This window comes from Diplotaxodon limnothrissa, linkage group LG6 (genome assembly GCF_057381915.1).
Source record: "Diplotaxodon limnothrissa isolate DT_005_m linkage group LG6, D_limnothrissa_male_GT1.1, whole genome shotgun sequence".
NCBI lineage: Eukaryota > Metazoa > Chordata > Actinopteri > Cichliformes > Cichlidae > Diplotaxodon > Diplotaxodon limnothrissa.
The window spans coordinates 31,332,675-31,354,112 of NC_140601.1; the positions used below are offsets into that span (position 1 = coordinate 31,332,675).

At 37.6% G+C, this 21,438-nt stretch overlaps 1 protein-coding gene across 1 annotated transcript in view; it reads left to right on the forward strand.

The window, feature by feature from the left end:
- LOC146630856 (zeta-sarcoglycan-like) overlaps positions 1–21,438 on the forward strand; it is a 183,135-nt gene that overhangs the window by 94,759 nt on the left and 66,938 nt on the right. Inside the window, exons 4-5 of the mRNA XM_085354997.1 lie at positions 13,753–13,875; positions 16,205–16,277. Coding sequence (XP_085211123.1) covers positions 13,753–13,875; positions 16,205–16,277 — 196 coding nt within the window. The remainder of the gene's footprint in view (positions 1–13,752; positions 13,876–16,204; positions 16,278–21,438) is intronic.

Below are 21,438 nucleotides of genomic sequence, written 5' to 3' on the forward strand. Positions count from 1 at the left end.
TATATTAATGACTATAATCAACTCTAAATAAATAATTTGTGTCCCTCCGTGCATGAATCTCATCCTCCCACCTGTAGCAAATTCAGAAGTTGAATTAAAAACTGCTTTGCAGTGCAGTTCCTCCCATTCTCCCTAGTACCCTCTGTATGTTTTCTTTCCGGATTTATCTGTGTCTGTTTGTTACAAAACATCGAAAAAATACCTCGAAGAGATTTAAGGTGAGCTGTGGCGCACCAGAGGGCCTGTCTTTGTCTTTGGTAGAAACACTTCAAATGATATGGTGACCCTCTTGTTTCCTGCTGTTGCATCATGGTCATGTTGCATGCTGTTTACTTTCAAAGGGCCGAAATAATGCAGCTGCTTTCTATTTCCCCCCCTGCTCTGCCACTTTTATTCTCTCACTCCACAAACACTGTCACATATTACTTTGTATATCTCAAAATTATTGTGGTTGACTTTCAAGTCAAAAGAAACATTTTTATTTTTACTTATTTCTTTATTTTTGTGTATGCTAACCAAAGCCTGCATATGCATTAAAATTTGCAACACTACCCTAATGTGAAAGCAGGTATTAGGAAACGATCATTTTTGCAGTCTAACTTGAGGTAATAAAGGAAAGACACATGGATCGGTTTTACATTGGTTTGCGACAGATTTGTGCTTCTGTACAAAATACCCAGATTCCCATACACACACATTGGGTGGCTGTAGCTCAGGAGGTAGAGCAGGTCACCTACTAATTGGAAGGTTGGTGGTTCAATCGCTGGCTTCTCCAGTCTGCATGCCAAGTATCCTGGGACAAGATACCAACCCCAAGTTGCTCTCCGATGCGTCCATTGGAGTGTGAATGTCGTTAGAAAAGCACTCAGTTTAGAGTCTTGTGAGAATGGGTGTGAATGTGGCATGTTGTACACAGTGCTTTGAGTACTCCGGGAGAGTAGTCCATTTACATTCCTGATTCCTTATGACGTTTCTTACATATAACAAACATCAGATGGGAAGAACAACAGGCCTTCCACAAAAGACAAAATGAATCACATTTCTTTAGGAATGGAGCCCACTAATCACTACTAAACTACTGGCATAATACATATTGAAACACACAAGGACTCCAAAACAAAACCTAATAGTGCTCTAGTCAGTATGTTGCTAGTGACAGAGAACAAGCAAGCAAGGTACATTTTGTCTTCTCACTAGCTGCTATATTGGGTTTCAAGTAATTTGCAGGTAGGCTTATGTTATCTAACATATATGGCCAAAAGTATTCGGCTGTGAGGGACATCCCATTCTTAATCCAAAAGGCTTAATATGCTGTCAGTCCACCCTTTGAATCTGTGACAACTTCAACTCTTGTGGAAGGCCACAAGGTTTAGGAGTGTGTTTATGGGAAGCTTTGACCATTCTTTCAGAAGTGCATTTGTGCAGGCAGACCCGGGGGAGAAGGCCTGTCTCGAAGTTACTGCTCTAATTCATCTTAAAGGTGTTCTGTCAGGTTGAGTTCACACCAGACTTGCTCATCCATGTCTTCATGGACTGTACGTTGTGCACTGGGGGCAGTCATGTTGGAACAGGAAGGGGCTATCCTGACTGTGGAATATTTAGTATCAAGGAAATTTCACAACTGTATTTGTTGCACAGGTAGCATCCTATCACGGCACTATGTTGGAATCCAATGAGACCCCAAGAGTGACCCATTATTTCACAAATGCAAGCAGACTGCATGCCTAGGTGGTTAATCTTATACACCTGTAACTTGAACACTAACTTGGGAATAAATACTTTTAGCAATATAGTGTATGTCTTCTCAGACTAGCCGAAATTCAGCACTGGTGTCTAGAGAAATCCAAACCTAGCCAATCAGTGTGCTTAAATTTTATACTAAAAGGTGAATTATTTTATCACCCCGAGCCTCAGATAAACTAAAAAGAGATTACATTAACCACATAACAATAGCAAACAAGAATCCTACTTCTACAAGACCCAACCCGCAGTCATTGAAACTCTAGATTGAGCTGTTGGACAGCATGTTGATTACAGGAGCAATTTATGAGCTCCACAAAAACTCAAAACCAAAGGTCTAAAGTAAATACTATATTATAATATTGAATGAAAGCTACTGTCTCCTATAAAACATGATAAAGTTGTTGGCTTGCCCAATTCATCGTAACTTGCAAGCAAAAACCCATTTTTTATAACATTTTCATAACCTTGGTTTTCTGAAAGGTTGGAGGCTTTGTGAGGATCCTTGAACATGAGAATTTCACTTTTTCCTGTCATTCTTCTTCAAGAGCATGCAACATATAATATACTACATTTTGTGTGTGTGTGTGTGAGTGTGTGTGTGTGGTGCGTGTGTGTGTGTGTGTGTGTGTGTGTGTGTGTGTGTGTGTGTGTGTGTGTGTGTTTATTGTTTAATGTGTGGACATACTGCAAATTAATTTCCCATTGGGGACAATAAAGACCATTGGAACTATTTGACCACTGAAACTATTCAGCCTATTGATATCTATATTCTTTGAAGCATTGGATAAGCAGTAGAAGATGGATGGAAGATTCAGGATCAATTTTGTAATTCAGAACATACACAAAATTTATGTTACTTATATTATATAAAATAAACAAGAATGAATATCTGATAACAACTTAAATTGAGGTTATTTGTTGGGACTAGTAGAACAGCAGAGACTGGCTTTAGAGTTGTGATGCAGATTTTTTTTTTAAATCATCAATTATTATTATTAGTAAGATTATTTTGTCATCTTCATACATCGGATATATATTCTGTATAAAATATGTCATAATATTTAATATGAAAAAATGATTAATGTAATAAAATGACTATGTAGACAATGATTCATTAATGACCAATATTGAATTAAGTTAAAAACAAAACCACTAAAAAGTAAACATACTGTAAAGTGTGTGAATAATAGTGCTTAAACATTATGACTCATATACTTCACATGGACATGGGCACGTGTTCAGGTAGAATTTCTTACATCTAAAAAGATTTAATGCATATTTAATCTTGTCATGTATTTTTGATAGGCGTGTGATGCAATCTTGAAGCATGCCATGGAACGCTTCTTCTGCATTCAGCATGAAGAGCTGCTTTCAAAACATAGTGCTGCTGTGCCTGGTATCAGTGTTTTTTTTTTTTCATCAAGAACAGCCTACAGAGCACTTTCACATACACATTCAGTTTTCTCAAGATTCTCCTCACCACACTCCTGACAATAACTGAATCCAAGAGGTACTTTTCTGCTTTTGAAAAGGATCAAGACTTTCCTGAGAAACACCATGACACAGGATCGTCTTAATGCTCTGGCTGTGCTCCCCATGGAGTAGAAACTCGTCAGAGACATCCCTGACTTTAATAAGAAGGTCATCTAAAGCTTTGCCACTGAAAAGGCAAGAAGAGCAAAGTTTCTGTACTGGCAGTCGAAAGAAAAAAATGTTTTCTGTATGTTTTATCCCCAGATTGTTTTTTATGCATAGTTGTCACCAATTTAATGAAAATAACATATTTAAATTATGAAACTAAAAGAAAAACTCCTGATAGCTTCTATGTTCATTCATATTTGCTCTATGGATAGTTAATATTTAAAAACAAAAAACAGTCATTAGCAAGCATGAAAGATCAGTTAATATTTTTAAATTTCTTATTAATCAAATATTTATTCATTTATTTATATATTATTTTCTATACTTTAATTAGATTAGAAGCATTTTTTAAATATTTCAAAGAAAATATGTAGTGTGTGTCTCTGAAATATTTACTTCTTGCAATAAATCATATTGTGAAATTTGTTGAAATGACTGCTTGCCAACATTACTAGTGGCCATATTGTAGCCATCATGCGTAGCTAAATTATAGCCCTTAAGCAGTAAGTATTTGGCTACTTTGTCACAGCCAAGTCAATTTTCTTTCTGTTTTACTGATACTCAAGTATACGTGACATGCAGCGCGTAACACATGGGTAATAATAATAATCCACAACATTGTCATGTGTGTCTTAGGACTTTTTTGGCAAATCCTAGCTCATATGTCCAAGCATAACTTCACTTAACAATTGCAGTTGTCACTCATAGCAGCAAAACTGTCAGATAAAAGTAAGGTCAACTTTCATTCTGTATATTATGGGAATACAAAGTAGCTGTATACTAGCATTTTGAAGTGTCATTCACTGAAAGAGAAAATGTTGATAAAGCCTGTTCAATGTGATTCACAGCTGAAGAGCAGTAAAATTGAAGCTGATTGGACTTAAATGACAAAAAATGGCAACAAAGACACTATGAAGGTGCTAGATTATGGTTCATCAAGTGATCGCTTGTGTATAAAATGGGTCCCAGAGAGAAGCATAACAAGTACCAGCATTTATAAATGACTTTAATCCAACAAGTACTTTAGTAGTGCAAGATGTTTTTCAGTAACTCAGTAAAATGCAGTAATATTGAAGATATTCTTTTCAAGAGCTTTTATTTGTTATTGCTATCATTAAAAAGTTAAAGCCTATGTTTTTAGTTAACAGATGGCAAGAAGTGATGAATAGAAACATATTTTCTTGGTGGGAGCAATGTAGTTTCACCTGCAAGCATGGAGCTAAATGCACCCTTCTCACATCGCGTTCGAAAACGAAGAAACATTTGGCTCAAGATTTGACTAAATATTTTAAGACATGGATTGTGTGTTGCTTAATGCAAAATGCAAAATTACCCCATAGGAGCAGTTCCCTTCGCAATACTCACAAAAGGACCCACTGGGCTTTTGAATATTCATTAAATTTGACATTCCAGACAGGAGGGGAGCTGACAGGCATATCAGCCTGACTCACTCAACAGAATGCTCATCTTAATCCACTGATAAGTTGTACCATGTCTGAATAACTAATTAGAACAGTTAATGAGTGAAATTCTGTCAAACTTATTTGCCTGACATACAGTGTAGCCGGAAACTATTCACAAAGCTTCACTTGTTCCACATTTTGTCATGTTACAGCCTGATTCCAAAATGGATGAAATTCATTTTTCTCCTCAAAATTCTGCACACAATACCCCATAATAAAAAAGTGCTTAAGGTTCTTGAATATGTATAAAAAATGTTTATATTTTTAATACATTAAAAGATTAATAAGTATTCGTAGTCAGTTTTTGCTCTTTGAAGCACCTTTGGCAGGAATTATAGCTTAAAGTCTTTTTGAGTCTGATGCTACAATATTTGCATAGCTGTTTTTCCCATTCTTCATTGCAGAACATATCAAGCTCCATCAGGTTGGATAGGGGATGCTGATACACAGTCATTTTCAGATGTTTCCAGAGTTGTTCGATCAGGTTTAAGTCTGGGCTTCTGCTGGGCCACTCAAGGGCATTCACAGAGTCTTCTCAAAGAAACTCTTTTGTTATCTTTGCTCTGTGCTTAGCATCATTGTCCTGTTGGAAGGCGAACCTTCACCCCAATCTGAGGACCAGAGTACTCGGGAACAGGCTATCGTCAGTGTTCTCTCTGTATATTGCTGCATTCATCTTTCCCTCGACCCTGACTAGTCTCCTAGTTCCTGCTATTGAAAAGCATCCTCACAGCATGATGCTGCCACCACCATTCTGCACACTAGGAAATTATAATGGCCAGGTGACGAGCTGTGCCTGGTTTCATCCAGACATAACACTTGGCATTCAGGCCAAAGAGTCCTGTCTTTAATCAGATCAGAGAATTTTATTCATGGTTTGAGAGTTTTTCAGGTGTCGAATTCTAGGTGGGCTCTCATATGCCTTTACTGAGGACTGGGTTCTGTCTGGCCACTGATTGATGAGGCCTGATTGCTGGAGTGCTGCAGAAATGGTTCTCCTCTCTCCACAGAGCAAGCACTGGAGGTCTGTCAGAGGAACCAATAACCATTGGGTACTTGGTCACTTCTCTGACTATGGGACCCCAGTTCTAGGATGAGTCCTAGTGGCTCCAAACTTTTTCCATTTACTGACCACTAGGTCTTTCTGACCTTGAATGCTGTAGACATTTTTCTGGATCCTTCTCACAATATGTGCCTCACTACGGTCCTATATCAGAGTTCTACAGACAATTCCTCGCACTTCATGACTTGATTTGCGCTCTGACATGCCCATAGTTGACACGTCAACTATGTGACCTTGTGACCAAATCATGTCGAATCACATTAAATTAATTTTCCTCAGGTGGACTCCAATGAAGTTGTGGAAGCATCTGACAGAAGATCAGTGGAAATAGCATGCATTTGAGCTCAGTTTTGAGTGTCATGGCAACAGCTACTCATCTACGTGTTATGCTTTTGTTTTTCAATTTTAATAATTTTGCAAGAATTTCAAGCAAACCTTTTTCACTTTGTTAGGTTGTAACATGACAAAATGTGATAAAGGAAAACACTGAATGCTTTTCATATACATTTCTATTCACTGCTATAGATAGAAGAATAATTTGACATGTTCTTTGGTGTCTACAACTAAACTTTTGTGTCACATGTAATAGATATAGCGGTGGTTTTTATTTTTATTTTTTGTTTTTCTGTTTTTTTCCTTGTCTGTTTGTGTCACTCTATTATTTGGATGCCTGTTAATAAATTATTAGATATGCACATAGACATTTAATGGTTGAATTTCAATTAAATAAAGGAGGTGTGTGGGAGGTAAAACAATAATGCCCTTGTCTTGTACCTTATGTTACTAGACAAATCTTTCTGGGCCAAGTAGCGTGGCCTCAGTTTTAGTAGATCTTCCCGCTAATGCCTGAAAATGCCTGAAATTCCTCTAACCTTTTAGTCTAACCTGTGTAGCTGTAGAACAGGACCTGCCTGAAGCTCCTAGGCTGTACTCTGATTCGTAAAAGGTGAAAAGTGATATAGCCATTAGCTAGAACCAGCCAGGCATTGAAAGTGAGCAGAGAAATATCAAAACCAAAGCCCACATTTAAGCAGTAAAAAGACATTTGAGTATGAGTTATATAACTTTGTCTCATATAACCTTATTTTTACTCACAGAATCTTGACCTTAGGAAAACTGTAGAGATTTAACCATTGTCACCTTTCTCTATAAAGCCATAAGACAAAAACAATCTAAGTTTAGATGGATTTCTTGGCTGAAAATGTCATTGGTATTTACATAGGCACAAAGTCAAATCAGTATGGCCTGGACTGTAGGAAGAAAGCTGCTTATCTGACTCAAGTCATTCTACATTGTGAATAATATCAGTGAAGGACAAAGTAAAGAAAGATGTGGAGGAAGGATGGCATGATGAAAAAGTGCATTAAAAGAGATTTTAATTAAACATTCATCTTGACCTGCTTGGGAAAATTAACCATGCATGCAGTGTTTGCTTGGCTATGCCATACTCTTCTTTGTACCTATGCCTCGGGCCTTTTAGAGTTTCTTCTTGCACCATATCACTTCATTGCTAGAAGCTCTAATTTAAAGGCTTGAATTAAAAATCCAGGAGAGCAAATCCATATAACTTTATTATGGCCTCAATGCTATTATGTGCAGTAGTAAAAAAGTTACACAGGTACCTCTTTAATGTGCCCCATTCATTAATAGCTGAATACAAATTGGGAATTCAAAATTTTACTACGTGGAACATTTATTAAAGTTTTTTTTTTTTAAACACAAACCGGGACTTCAAAGACAGACACTGAACTGACAGTTATAGTGAAAAAAAAAAATGGAAATATCTATGTGACAATAAGAATGAGCTATAGTGCAGCGGAGTCATATTCCTGGTAGGTAGTGGGGATTTGAATCAAATGGCATTTGCATGCTCAAAATCTCCCATAGGTGTTCAGTTGGGTTAAGAGATGTTGACTGCAAAGGTCATAGCATATGATTCACATCAGTTTCAGACTTAAACCATCTGGTAGCCACTGCCGCCTTAAGGTTTTGTTTTTTTCATGTCTGTGGGAGTAGGTTGACCAAAATCATAATAACATAAATAATAGAATAACAGAACTATCTTAATTATCCCCTTGCTCGGTACAATGTTTTTGAATCACCTTTTTGGCTGCTAAATACCAATATTCTCTATTTTCTCTTCATTTTTTAATTCTTGTTATTATTTGTTATTTCTTCTTTGCTGCTGTATACGTAACACACAGCAGTCTGTGGCGTAATCATTCACCATGCTTCTTAACATTAATGTCTTTTCACAAGTCAGATATGACTCAGGAGCACACTCATCACACACGCGCTGCTGCTTTTTTCCCCATTATTTCATCTGTAGCACCTCTTTTCATCAGTGAGGTATTCTTAAAGCATTATTATTGCTGAAGGATCCTGCTGAGGGAGGCACTTGTGACAACAGAGGAGATTCTGTCAGGAAGTGATTATTTAAATCAGTGCATCAATTAATATGTCTGCCTAACGAGGAGTCGTGCTGTTATTGGTGACAGCAGAATTACTTTAGTGTTATCAGTGGGAGAGACATTTGCAGGAGCAAATTAATTGTTCAAATGCACTTCATTTACACAGATTTAACATTTTCTAACTGGGGATCACTAACAAGATGAACAAATATCAGCTAGTTATAAAAGTACTCCCTAGGTTGTTTGTAACTAAATATTTCTTCACTTGATAATTTTGTTTGTTACCCAAAGGCTTAGAAACATGTTTGAAAAAACAAGCACAACATGAAAGGAACCTAAAATAACACCATTGGGTTATACCCTAGCAGGTTAATGCAAAAAACAAGCACAACATGAAAGGAACCTAAAATAACACCATTGGGTTATACCCTAGCAGGTTAATGCAAAAAGCTCATGTCATTTCAAAGTGTTTAGAAATTATTAGAAATGAAGGAGATGCATACTGTGCTTTTTTATGCTTTTTATGTTAGTCCTAACAGCCACTAACAATGCATTTTAAAAGAGACTACTTTTCTTTCATTTCACAGTCTAGTGTTATCGACTATCACATCTATTAAAGCCATAATCACTACATTTTGCAGCAGAAAAAAGTTACCCTGAACACACAATACATCTGCCATATTATTTAGCTACACTGTTAAAAAAAAATCCTAAAACAACGGTAATATTCCGGCAGCTGGGGTGCCAAAATACGACCGTGAAATAACAGAAAATAACTGTCCCATAAAAATACGGTTATTTCCAGTAATGAAAATACAATTAGTTGCGCTAATTTGACAGGGGATCTCGCCTTTTTCAAGTGCTGCTAAACATTAAATCAGGAACATGTTAATGTGATTAAACAATGAAACCATCTATAAATAGGAAAAAAACCCATCTTAATAAACGGTAATATTCCGGCAGCTGGGGCGCCAAAAAAAAGACCGTAAAATAACAGAAAATAACTGTCCCATAAAAATATGGTTATTTTCAGTAATGAAAATAGAGTTTGTTGCGCTAATTTGACATGGGATTCTGCCTTTTCCAAGTGCTTTTAGACATTAAATTAGGAACATTTTTACGCGATCAAACAATGAAATTACCTATAAACAAGGTCACTGAATGTGGAAATATGAATCATAATACGTAAATGTACAGAAATACACCGTTAACAGTTGGTTTAAATAATAATTGATTGCATGCCCTGGGACAGAGGTGAGGGAGCCATATCGCACCATCGGCCCCTTTGGCTATCACTAGTAGGCGAAGAGTCTTGACCACAGACACAACGACGGAGAGTGTCCGAGCCGGGGCGCGAACCGGCAATCTTCTGATCACAAGGCGAACTGCCAACTCTTGAGCCACGAACGGCCTAAGTAGCAATGATAATAATACTTATGTGATGTAACACAAGCTTATAGGGCTCATGTTATATACTTTTCCATAGCATTACATTTGAATTCAACAGTTCAATCTTTCAAATAACGGACAGATATTTGTGAAATCATGATACATTTGTGAATGTATTTTAACAATCTAAATATGCATATGTACAGACAGATACATTTAATAATCATGACAATTATGTTTTATTACATTACAGTGATTTAACGTTAATTTACATTCAAAATGTGAAGTCAAAGTCTATTTACATAACTTTAATGATATTCTAGAAGAACAGAACATCACTGTAAAATGCACAGTAAAATACCTTCATATTAGGGGTTTTTTCCTACGGTCGCAGCGTTACCCGCGACCTTGTTGTTAGTTCACATTCATTGGCCGATGCTTAGCGTCATGTTATTTATATTAATTGCAATTCCTACCTCTACATTTCTTTTTCAAAATACATAATTAGCACAGCGTGTCCGTGCAATGTTTTACACTGTGGCATGCAGAGAAGTCTTAACATAGAAGCTCACAGAGAGAGATTGAGCTTGTTATTTAACCCCAAGCTGGTAGGGGGAGCTCCTTAATAAAACACTTGCCAGTGCAACAATATGCCTCAAGGTTCAACAACAGCACAACAGAAGTCACTCATGGTACAGCACTCTCTCTACAAAACAACAACTGTCAGTGACGCTGCACCACGGCGTAAACACAACATTCAAGATAACAGTTAAAAGTAAGTATTACATTTACAGTGATGTTATGTTATTTTACATTTGACGTGTCAGATCACAGTCCACTTATGTAAATGTAATGATATTCTAGAAAAACAGTACACATCTGTAAAATACACAGTAAAATAATTTTACATTACTATTTTTTGGAACAGTGTACACCACATCACTTTTCATTTGCATAAAATACATCAACTCAGGAGAGGTGTTTCTGCAAGCTATACCTGCCAATCTCTGTCAGTCCTCTAAGCGATCATTTGAATTTAATAACCTCTGGTTACTTTGTCTCATCATGTTGTTGCCTCAGAGCTTTAAGTTGACTATACATATTTTTTTCCATTTCCTATTAGTTTTGAAGTGAGCATTAATGTCATTGGGTGCATTTATTGTTTCACTTAAACACAACTCTTCCGGCAAACTCTGCAATCCTGTCATCTCAACACTGTCCGAAAATGTTTCGTACTTTGATGCAGTCATATATATACAGCAGTTTATCACAACCACAGTTTTCATGCAAAGTCCAATTTCCTGAATTTCCTCTTCCATGCAAACTGCCTTTTTGAGATCTTGAATGAAACTGTAACACTGGCTATTTGTCAATTGCTGTTTTCACCTGTAAATAGACTTTATGTAACTTCAATTATAGCTCGATATTGTCTTTGCTGGTGCCACTGCACTACTAAAGTCTGTCAGGAGCATCAGCAGGTTCCTTTTATTTCCTTTTCACTAAGTTTGGCCACTAAACTTTTCCATCTCCTGCAATTTTAGAATCCTTTATTCACCCCTACTGAGAAGACAAGAAGAGCAATTTCTGTGAAAAAAACACAAATCTCTGGAAATATGCTGACCTGCGCCCATACTGGAAATCTGCACTACAAGATGTATTATAGAGCAAGAGCTGAAGAGCCAAAGAGAACTAGCTAGATGCCTGAGACAGCAACTAGCACAGCACATCTCCAATTTAAACTTCATTTTCTATTCATCTTTCCGTCTCAAACATAAACCCTCCTTTTTCTTCCTTTGATTCCTCTCTCAGCATACGTCTCCCACCTCTAACTGCCAACTTCCCTTCTATCTGCTACGTCTTTGCATATATTTGTAACACACTCATACACACCTCACTTTAGCGTGAGCTTTTGACAACACAAATCTCAATTGCTTTTTCACACAGTCACTGGAGGAGTGAGAGGGTTTAAGGAGATAGAGCTGGACAGGATAAAGGCAGTCAGAATGAGACGAGAAATAGAGCTTAATCCCAGATTGATAGGTGCTAATAACGTTTGATTATGACTGACAAGGCACTCTGACTTTCTAATTGACACAAAATAGCCGGGCAGCCTAGAGAGTGAAGAAAAGGGATAGAATGAAATGGAGAGAGACCTCTTTATAGATTCAGCAAGGATGGAAAGCCATCCAATCACAGGCCAAATCACAAAATCACCTGAATAATTACCTAGTAATTAATTGTCAACGTTTTACATTTCTATTAAAAAGCCACTACTTAATCAACTTTTTAAGTAGCTTTTATTTATTTATTTATGCTGTTGTTTCCTCATTATTAGGAACACTGCCTTTTTTTTTTAATTGTGAAATGTTACCACTAAGGTCCAAGATTAGAAATCATCTTTGTCCGGGCAGCATAGTATATGCAGCCCACCTTCTTTGTTACATTACATCAAGTCAGCACATTGATGAGTAAATGCTTTTAAATGATTCAAAGTCTATATAAATGGAAACATGCATGCCACTTCACAGCTGGGTCCTAAAAGGATAAATAGGAGTGGAGAATATGTGCATCTATACAGAAAATCGCGCATGGGTACACACATTTTGGACACTGATGAAATATTAGAGGTAGTTATTAAGACGGTAAACTGAAGCTAGACTGAGCAAAGAGTCACGTGTATGTCTCGACTCACATTTCATATAACTTCTATATTGAATATGAAGAGAAATAAGAAGTGTTTAACTTTAGTCCCGATTTTAGCTTTAAGTTCATTTTTGTGCATAAAATTAGTGAAATGAATCTGACTATGCTCTCAGGTGAATAGTGTCGTCATTATTTTGGTACGCTGTACAGTCTTAAAGTCTGTAGTTTACAGTCAGTAAACTACAGAGGGGAGTAAAGTGTTTACAGATTTGAAGTGTCACTTCATGGAAATCCTTTCCAAGCCAACCCATGGATTGGGCTGGCAGAGCACTTCAGCCTTGAGAAAACTAAATTCTGCTTTAACACCACGGCACCTGAAGAAGAAAGCAGCAAACACACAGGGAAACAGAAAAAAAGGAAGGAGAGGTCACTCTTCAACGACTCACTTGAAACTTTAATGCATAACATGCCTACAGTGAAATGGGACACACCAGAGTTTTCTTCTTGTGAGTCTCACAGCACATGTTCACTGTTCCAATCCCCTACCCACACAAACACACACACACAGATGTGCTTAATCAAGGTGGAGGTGAGCTAGTAATACAGGTCTCTGCTGTGAAAACATAGCAGCCTGGATTGGATTAGGCTGTACTCACACTAGTCACGGTTTCGTTGCACCGTTCCCAAGCATAATGTCCCTCCTACCCACTACCCACTAGCCTGCACTGACATTGCATTTAACATTCCAAGCCTGCTGCGGGTTGTTTTATTTTCGCTCCCCAGATTTCACTCCACTGAGTTTTCACCGTCGCTCCTTTCCCAATGTGAAAAGAGAATTTAAATCCTTTCTCTCTTATGCACAAGAAGACCTCTAATCAAGATGTGGCTATTCATATTGTAGAAAAGCGTTGTAAATGGCCTATATTTGTATAGCACTTTTCTAGTCCCTAAGGACCCCAAAGCACTTTACACAACCAGTCATCCACCCATTCACACACTGGTGATGGCAAGCTACATTGTAGCCACAGCCACCCTGGGGCGCACTGACAAAGGCAAGGCTGCCGGACACTGGTGCCACCGGGCCCTCTGACCACCACCAGTAGGCAATGGGTGAAGTGTCTTGCCCAAGGACACAACGACCGAGACTGTGCAAGCCGGGCCTCGAACCAGCAACCTTCCGATTACAAGGCGAACTCCCAACTCTTGAGTCACAATCGGGAACATAGACTTGCTATTCGCAAGACAAAACTTGGAGATTTTCTGGTTTAAAGCTCAAATCACTTTGGCTGCTCAAGCTAAACTAACGGTTCTATCAGGTGCTTTAGATATATGCAGAACGATACCAGATGCTAAGGTTTATGTGCTTTTATGACACATTCTGTTTTTCCCACTGTCTCAGGTTCAGAAATGGTGGAGGCTCAGTGTCAGAGGTTTGAGGTGAGGAATGCTGATGGAGAGAGAGTTCTGTTCTCTGCAGATGAAGAAGAGATCACCATCGGTACTGAGAAACTCAAAGTCACAGGTAGGGTTACACAAAAGCATAAAACAGACATTGACATCGCTGCACCTTCTCCCCACCTTCTATAACATACTAAAGGTAAAGTGTACAATTTGAATGAATACATGTGGCTGAATTCATAAGGAACTTATTTCTTTTATTTTTTTCATGCTTATTTTCAGTAGTGGACAGCGAATTCAAACTTATTCATGTTGAGTAACAAGGGTACAGGAATATACACACATACAGACACAGAATAAGCAGTTAAACAGAGTGCTGTTGATGAGTGCAGCCAAACAAGTTACGGGTCAGCAAGCAGAGCAGCTTTAGCAGAGTTGAGAAAGAGGCCAGTGCCATACAGTTAAAAAAAAAAAAAAAAAATATATATATATATATATATATATATATATATATATATATATATAAATATATATATATATATATAATTAAAATAATGACACGGACAGAAGGGGTAACGAGGCAGATGGATGAGAAATATGTGACATGGCATGTAAGCATCACTGGGGGGAAAGTAGTTAGCTCAAATTAAAAAATGGAAAAAGTGAGAGGGGAAAATACTCTCACTCTGCATCATCTATTTGTCTTTTTCTCATTTATTCATTTGTGTTCTCTCGATCATTGGAAGTGAGAAAATCAAATGGAAGCTGACAGAAGATTATGAGTCCACTCATGTCTGTTCACCTGTACACTTAAAATTTGTATGTAATACAACATGTACACCCAAAAGTTTTTGAGTGTATATTGCTACGAAACCACAAATTCAAACAAACTACGCACACCTTAGCACACGTACACACACTAACCTGGGTAATTTGTTCATTAGAGGCACTCTGAAGGAATAAGGGTGCAGAAGAACAAGGGGAGGGTGAGGAGATCGAGGTCTATAGGTCACTGTTGCTGTCATTTGCTGTTTGAAGGAGGTGAACGAAAAGAGCGTAGATAGCAAAAAGAATACAAATATGGGCACATCATTCATTCAGCTCAGGCACTGAGGTCTGCCGGGTTATGCTGTGCTACTGTTTAAATTTTAGATTTATAGATTGATGTATTTTTCTAATGAAGATAGATCATATTTCCACATATCGCTGCCCTTTGCAGTAACAAGGTGTAAATAGATAATGAATCAGCCAATGCAAGCCAATACCATGGCAGCAAGTTTGGAGTGATACCGAGCTTATCCTCAGTTGACGCGTCTGAAACTGTAAACCCGGTATGAAAAGTTGATTTCAGTTTATCCGCTTTAAAAATAGTTCAAGGATTGTTGTGTTCAAGAACAAGTGTCATCAAACAAGCTCATAAAGTTTTCATGAGAGCAGAACAATAGTAGAAAAGACAGAGTAGCAATAATATGGAAAAGTAATATCAGCCAGAAGCTGTGGCATGGTTGACTAAGTTATGAACATCATAGAGGCAGACAGTCAAACAGGAGAACACAAAGCAAGGTTTGCCCTTATCTGCCATTTTACCTGTTGTTTCATTTACTTGGCAGTTCATAGGCATAGTTCAGTGTTCCCTGGAATGAACCACAGAAAGTGAGATTTAACTGAAAAATACAACAGTACACAATAACTTCCAAGTTTAGCTCCTGTGGGGGTTCAGTTGCAGCTTTTTGGAGATGTAGGTTCTCATCCTACCTACGGGACCTCCTTGAATCTTCTAGAATTAAACTTGGCATATGCTGCTTCAGTATCAAACAGCTCAGACTATGCAGTTTCTTATCTGTGTGCCTGCCAATGGGAAAGATAGCCTCATGCAGTATTAAATCCGCAGCAGTGCTGATATTCCAACATGCTGTCTGTGGTCTCAGCAAGAGCCAAAAATGAGCATCTGTTCACAGCTGCAAAGGTGGCTACTGCACACGGGGGGTTAAACATTGCATTATATCAGAGCCAGACTTTTCTTACAAGGAAAAAGCATGCACATCAGTTGCATGCTTGAATGTATTTTGCATCAGGAAATTTTGATTTTGGAGGAAAGTAATGCCATATGGTTATTATTGTTATTAACATGCAGGAACAGAAAAATACTGAAAACAGAGAAAAAAGATGGTTGAGATATAATTAAATACTTTAAATTGCTTTGTTAATAAGAGAGAAATATGATGCCTGTGGTTAAAGTGTTTTAAACATTAAATCAACTCTGATTTTCAGCACAAAGGACACATACTTCTTAACAGTGACAACCCAGTGGTACCTTGTTTTTGAAGGAAATTGTGTTTCTGACACAGAATACCTCAGCACCCTGGCGTGCATTTGAAATGTCTGCTAAGTTTATAACTCAAGAGTTCAGTGGTTGCTTTCCTTTTTGTAATTCGTTCTCATTCTCTCGGCAGGAAATGAAGGAGTAGTGTTCAGTCATTCTGTAGAGACGTCACATGTAAGAGCAGAACCTTCCCAGGACCTAAAGTAAGTAGTCTAAATAATTTTGTGAGCATGGATTTGTATGGGTGTGTGTGTCAGACAGGGAGACTGGTACATTGGTCCACTTAACAAGTTTCCCTTGTTAATATTTTAGTTGTGCTTTATTATTCATGAAGTCTATGTTCTTGTGAATAATTTCTAAGATAGTAACACCACAAATAACAATTTAGTGAAAATGTGGTTTTAAGTAAAAACTTAAGTGGGTGTTTTAGTTAGCCAGTCCTGCTGTACAGCATGCACATGATTTTAAGTAGTATACAGCAGAATGATGTATGCTGTTGACTGATAGTTTGTCAGGGCTTACAGAGGAAACAAAGGCCCTTTGGGAGCCAGTGAACAAGGCAGTGAATGGACTGTTTCTTTGAAACAAGCACTGAACACATGTATAGGTATATACATGTGTGGTATATACAGGTATATACATGTGCAGGGTATATCAGCAGCGTTTATTATTGCATAGAATTTCAAAAGATGATACTGATGGTGATGATGAGGATGGTGATGATGAAATTTGAATCTAAATGAAAAAAGGTTTTGTTAACCTTAACTGAATGATTATATTAATATGTAAATACCTTTTGAAATGTTATTTTATTTTGACTTGTTGGGACTTGTTAGGGCTTTTTTCCCCAGCTCGTTCTTCTCATCTCACTGCTAAATAGTCAATTTTAGTTTGTATAAGCTGGAACCACAAAACCAAACAACAAAACAAACAAATCAAACCAAAATGAAACAGGCTGTAGGGTTTGTTGTCTTTATAACAAGTATATATAACAAGGGTCACTTGCAAGTCATGACGTAAATTGTTTCTTGTTCAGCTTTTAAATATCACTCAATTACAGTTTTACTGCAATTAAGGTAAAGTGTCAATGGTGCTCGATCCTTAATTAGGTACAGTATATGGCTATTGAACCACTTTGGCAAATACTTAGAGTATTATTATATGCTGAAGAGTTTTCACTTAAAAAATTCTGTTTTGGTTTTGTGACAGTAGATTCGGTGTTATATGAAATGGTGTAATGGAGATAGACGTAAATTAAAGCAAAGAAACAAGGTACATTTTTGAACCTTGGACCGTAGTTTTGCTCCTAGCATGATGCACAGATTTTACTATGGTGAATTACACAGCAGAAGATAGCTGACGTTAGTCCAGTTCAATGCTGCTTCTGATAATAACTGGGTTGGAGTCAAGAACATGATTCAAAATTCAAATTAGTAAAAGAAAAAACTAACTTTACATGTAGACAATGACAGACAAACTAAACACAGTGCTCAGACAGAAGCGAAATCCGGATCACAGCCGAGGTAGAAGAGAAAAAGAAAACAACACAATGCCAGAAAGCAATTGCACTTTACACAAAGACACAATCTGGCAAGTGAGAGATGGTAAGCGGGGGTGATGCTGCAAGGACTAATCAGTGAAGTACATGGAGTTGAGTGGAGAGAAGGGGCAGGTCAGATGACTGGTGGAAAAGACAGACAGGTGGGAGTGGCAAGGTCTGAAATGACAAGAGAGCTCGGTCACTGGAGGACACAAAGCACACTGAATGATTGACTAACTGAATGGAAGGAAAACTAAAATGGTGTCAAGCTTGAGTGTTGGTCACTTTGCCACTGCATTCGTTTGGGTCACAGCAGCTAACTGTGTAGTTATGTGCATATCTTTTTCTCATACACCCTCTGAAGTGAGTTTCAGGTGATGTTGGAAGGAAAAACACTGAGATTAGACATTAAATAGGATAGACAGTGGGTGAAGATGGCCGAGTAGGGGTGATGAAGAGGACAGTCAAAAGATACAAGAAGAGCAATAAAGAGGACAGAAGAGGCTAGAAATTAGGTACTTTACTATATTAAAGTTAGAAAAATCACTTAAAAGTGGTCAAATGTGTTGTATCGTTGAATATAATTAAAGACAAAACTTCCTTCATCACAGCTTTCCATAAATGGATCTTTATTGATTTATTCATAAAAAGCTTTGTTAGCTCATTCTCAGAACAGCAGCCTCAGATTTCTTCTTAGACAGAAGATTTACAGTACAGAGAAAAAAAACAATAAAGGGGAAAATGGGACGGGTACATTTCAAGTTTGTTATTTAAGTTATTAGGCTTGGCAAAACATCTATTAACGTCCGTTTGAAACGATTATCAACATTAACAGACTGAACTGGACTTAATAACAGGAGTGCATATAATTTTAGTAAATTATTCTGGTGAGTATCAGCTGCGCTGGGTATGTAAATCGGGCCATCCAGCTGCGGTGCTGATCGCCACTCGTGGCAAAAATCCAGACAAATGTCACTTGATTAAGGAGCAAATCTGCATCAGATGACATCAGCTGACTACGTGTGCGTGCGCTGTGCACAGCGGTGTGTACTCTGTGTGTCAACAAGAAAAACGGATATAAGAAAGTGGTGCGCAAAAGCAGGGTAGTGACAGAATTGATGCGCATAATTGATATTTGAAGCATGTGTACCTGCATATGCATGCTTATTAACACACGGGTACTGTGGAATATATTTTTTACTCACCTAAAGTGCTCGTGCTCTCGTCCACTCCCCGCAAAAAAAATTTGCAGCTGTGCGGTGTCTGAGGCATCGGTGCTCTCATCACATGCAATGGAGTAAAAACGAGTCTTCAATGCGTCGCACAACTGGATTTCTGGACATGCTGACGTTGTTGAAGTCCTTCACTTTTTCCGGGCATATTATTTCAGTGACTTTAACGAGGCCGTGTTTTATGAGGTCTCCATCTGAAAAAGGCTTGCCATGTCTTGCAATGAGTTGGGCGACTTCATAGCTGGCTATTGGAGCCTTTTCCTGGATAATTTGAGCACAAAAAAAATACTGTTGCTGACCCCGCAGGATAGCTACAATTTGCTTTAATTTCTGCTCTCGCTCAGCACTAGTGTAGAATGCATAGGCCTGATGTTTGGTTTCATAATGACGTCGTACATTATACTCTTTCATAATTGCCACAGTTTCAGTGCAAATCAAACAGACACACTTCCCCCTTGAATTCTTTGAAGAAATATTCACTCTCCCACCGTGTCTGAAATTTTCTGCACTCACTTTCTACCTTTCGCTTCTTTGGTTCTGCCATGTTTAGTAACTTGGGGGTAAATTTCTTCTGTGATTGTCCTTTTTGGTGGAGCAACTGCCTTGATCAACAGCAGCTCCCCCTGGTGTTAAAACTAAGAAGTGCAATACACTCAAGCAAAAGTTGAAGTGCGGGCCATATTCTATTCTATTTATAAAATTACTTGCGGGCCAATTAAAAATGGACCGCGGGCCAAGGCCGGAGTTTGGACACCCCTGACTTAAAGAATAAGTAAGGATTATTACAACAGCAAATTGGAAAAGGGTTATTGTCCCATTCTTTTCTGATATAGGATTCTAGCTGCTCAACAGTCCTGTGTATTCTTTTTTGTATTTTTCTTTTCATAATGCACCATTTCTTTATGGTAAAAGAGCTGGATTGTTGTCAGGCTAGGCCAACCACCTGTTGGCAATGCAGTGCAGGCTTGAAACTTGCCCATACAGATTTCTTTAGATTCTGTCTGTCTTTTTAAGAAATTATGCACCATAGGTGATGAAATATTAAAAGTGTTTGTAATTTTACATTGAGGCACATTATTCTTGAATTGTTCCAATCTGTTGATGCATTTTGTTGCAGATTGATGAACCTCTGCCCATCTTCAAGTATGAGAAACTTTGCTTCTCTAAGATGCTCTTTTTATACACAATCATGACCGGCTGTTTCTTTTCAGTACCATTAAGTTTTGCATATTTTTTTGTTTCCCTATCCCAACTTTTTTGAAACATGTTATTGCCAACAGATCATTCAAAATGAAGTAATATATTTCATGAAAATGTCTCAGTTTAAACAGTTGATGTTTTTTCTGTCTTCTGTTGTAAATAAATCATTTTATCCAGTTAGCAAATTATTAAATTTTATTTTATTTGCCTTTGGCACAGCTTCATAACCTTTGGGAATTGGGTTTGTATTTTGAAGAATATATATATCACCACAAATGAATGGATAACTCTTTTTCACATATTTTTTCTTTCTTTTTTTTTTAAACTACAAGGGGTTCCCCTTGATTGATTTTTTTTTCTCTTTTTTTCTTAGGGGAATTTCAAGCAAATCTTTAAGGACTAAAGAAAGTTAGTGTTCTAGAAAAAAAGTAAAGTTTTGAAACAAAGACAGCAATATTAAAGGAGTGTGGGATAGATATACATTTGGTTATTAAATAATAGTTGGATGAAAAGCAAATGTAATACATGAAATAGGGTCCCATATAGTCTCAGGGATCAAAAGAGAGCAGGGGAGATAGAGAGTGCTGGAGAAAGGTAGATTAAAAGGAGTTAGCTTAGCTGAAGTAAACTGAGAAGTGATATAGGGAAGTTTGGAGGTTAGGTGAGGATAGAAAGGTGCTGAGAAAAGGAGGCATGAGAACACTGGGTCAATGCAGACGAATAAGACGATGACATCTGTGATGAAGGTAAAGGAAAAAGAAAGTAAGCTTAGCATGCCAGTATATGATATTAAAATATCAGCACAAAAAATGTATTTGGGCTGTTTTAACAGACCGTATCTAATTAGCATGATAGACGTGACAAAATGAGAACAAATGACCACTTTTAAGAAACACTTAATGTATTAGTGTTGCTTGAGTGACCTTGTCATCATCAGTGTCACCTTAGTACAGTACAATATCAATACACTGATACTAAAAACAATTAGCACATACATCTAACTCTGTATGCAAACACAGCACAATGACATTACTCACGTACGATAACACATATACACTTAACAAATGTTAGCACAGCATTGAAAGCACAAAATAAAAGGCAACCCACACGTTGCCAAATTTTTATACACACATATATAACACGTACATATGGCATGCATGACGTGAAACCATTTATCACCCTTCACACAGCAGTGCAGCCATATGAAAGCATAGACTACCCTTTGCATCTACTGAAGGGTTAATGGAAGTCAAAGAAAAATAGCACTGAAAAAAGGGGCGATTACATGCTTCAAATAATACCCCTCCCCCAGTCCCTCCGTCCCATCATTAGCTGTCAAATGGTAGGGAAAGAAACAAATTGCTGGAGCACAGAGGTGTATTCAATATAAGC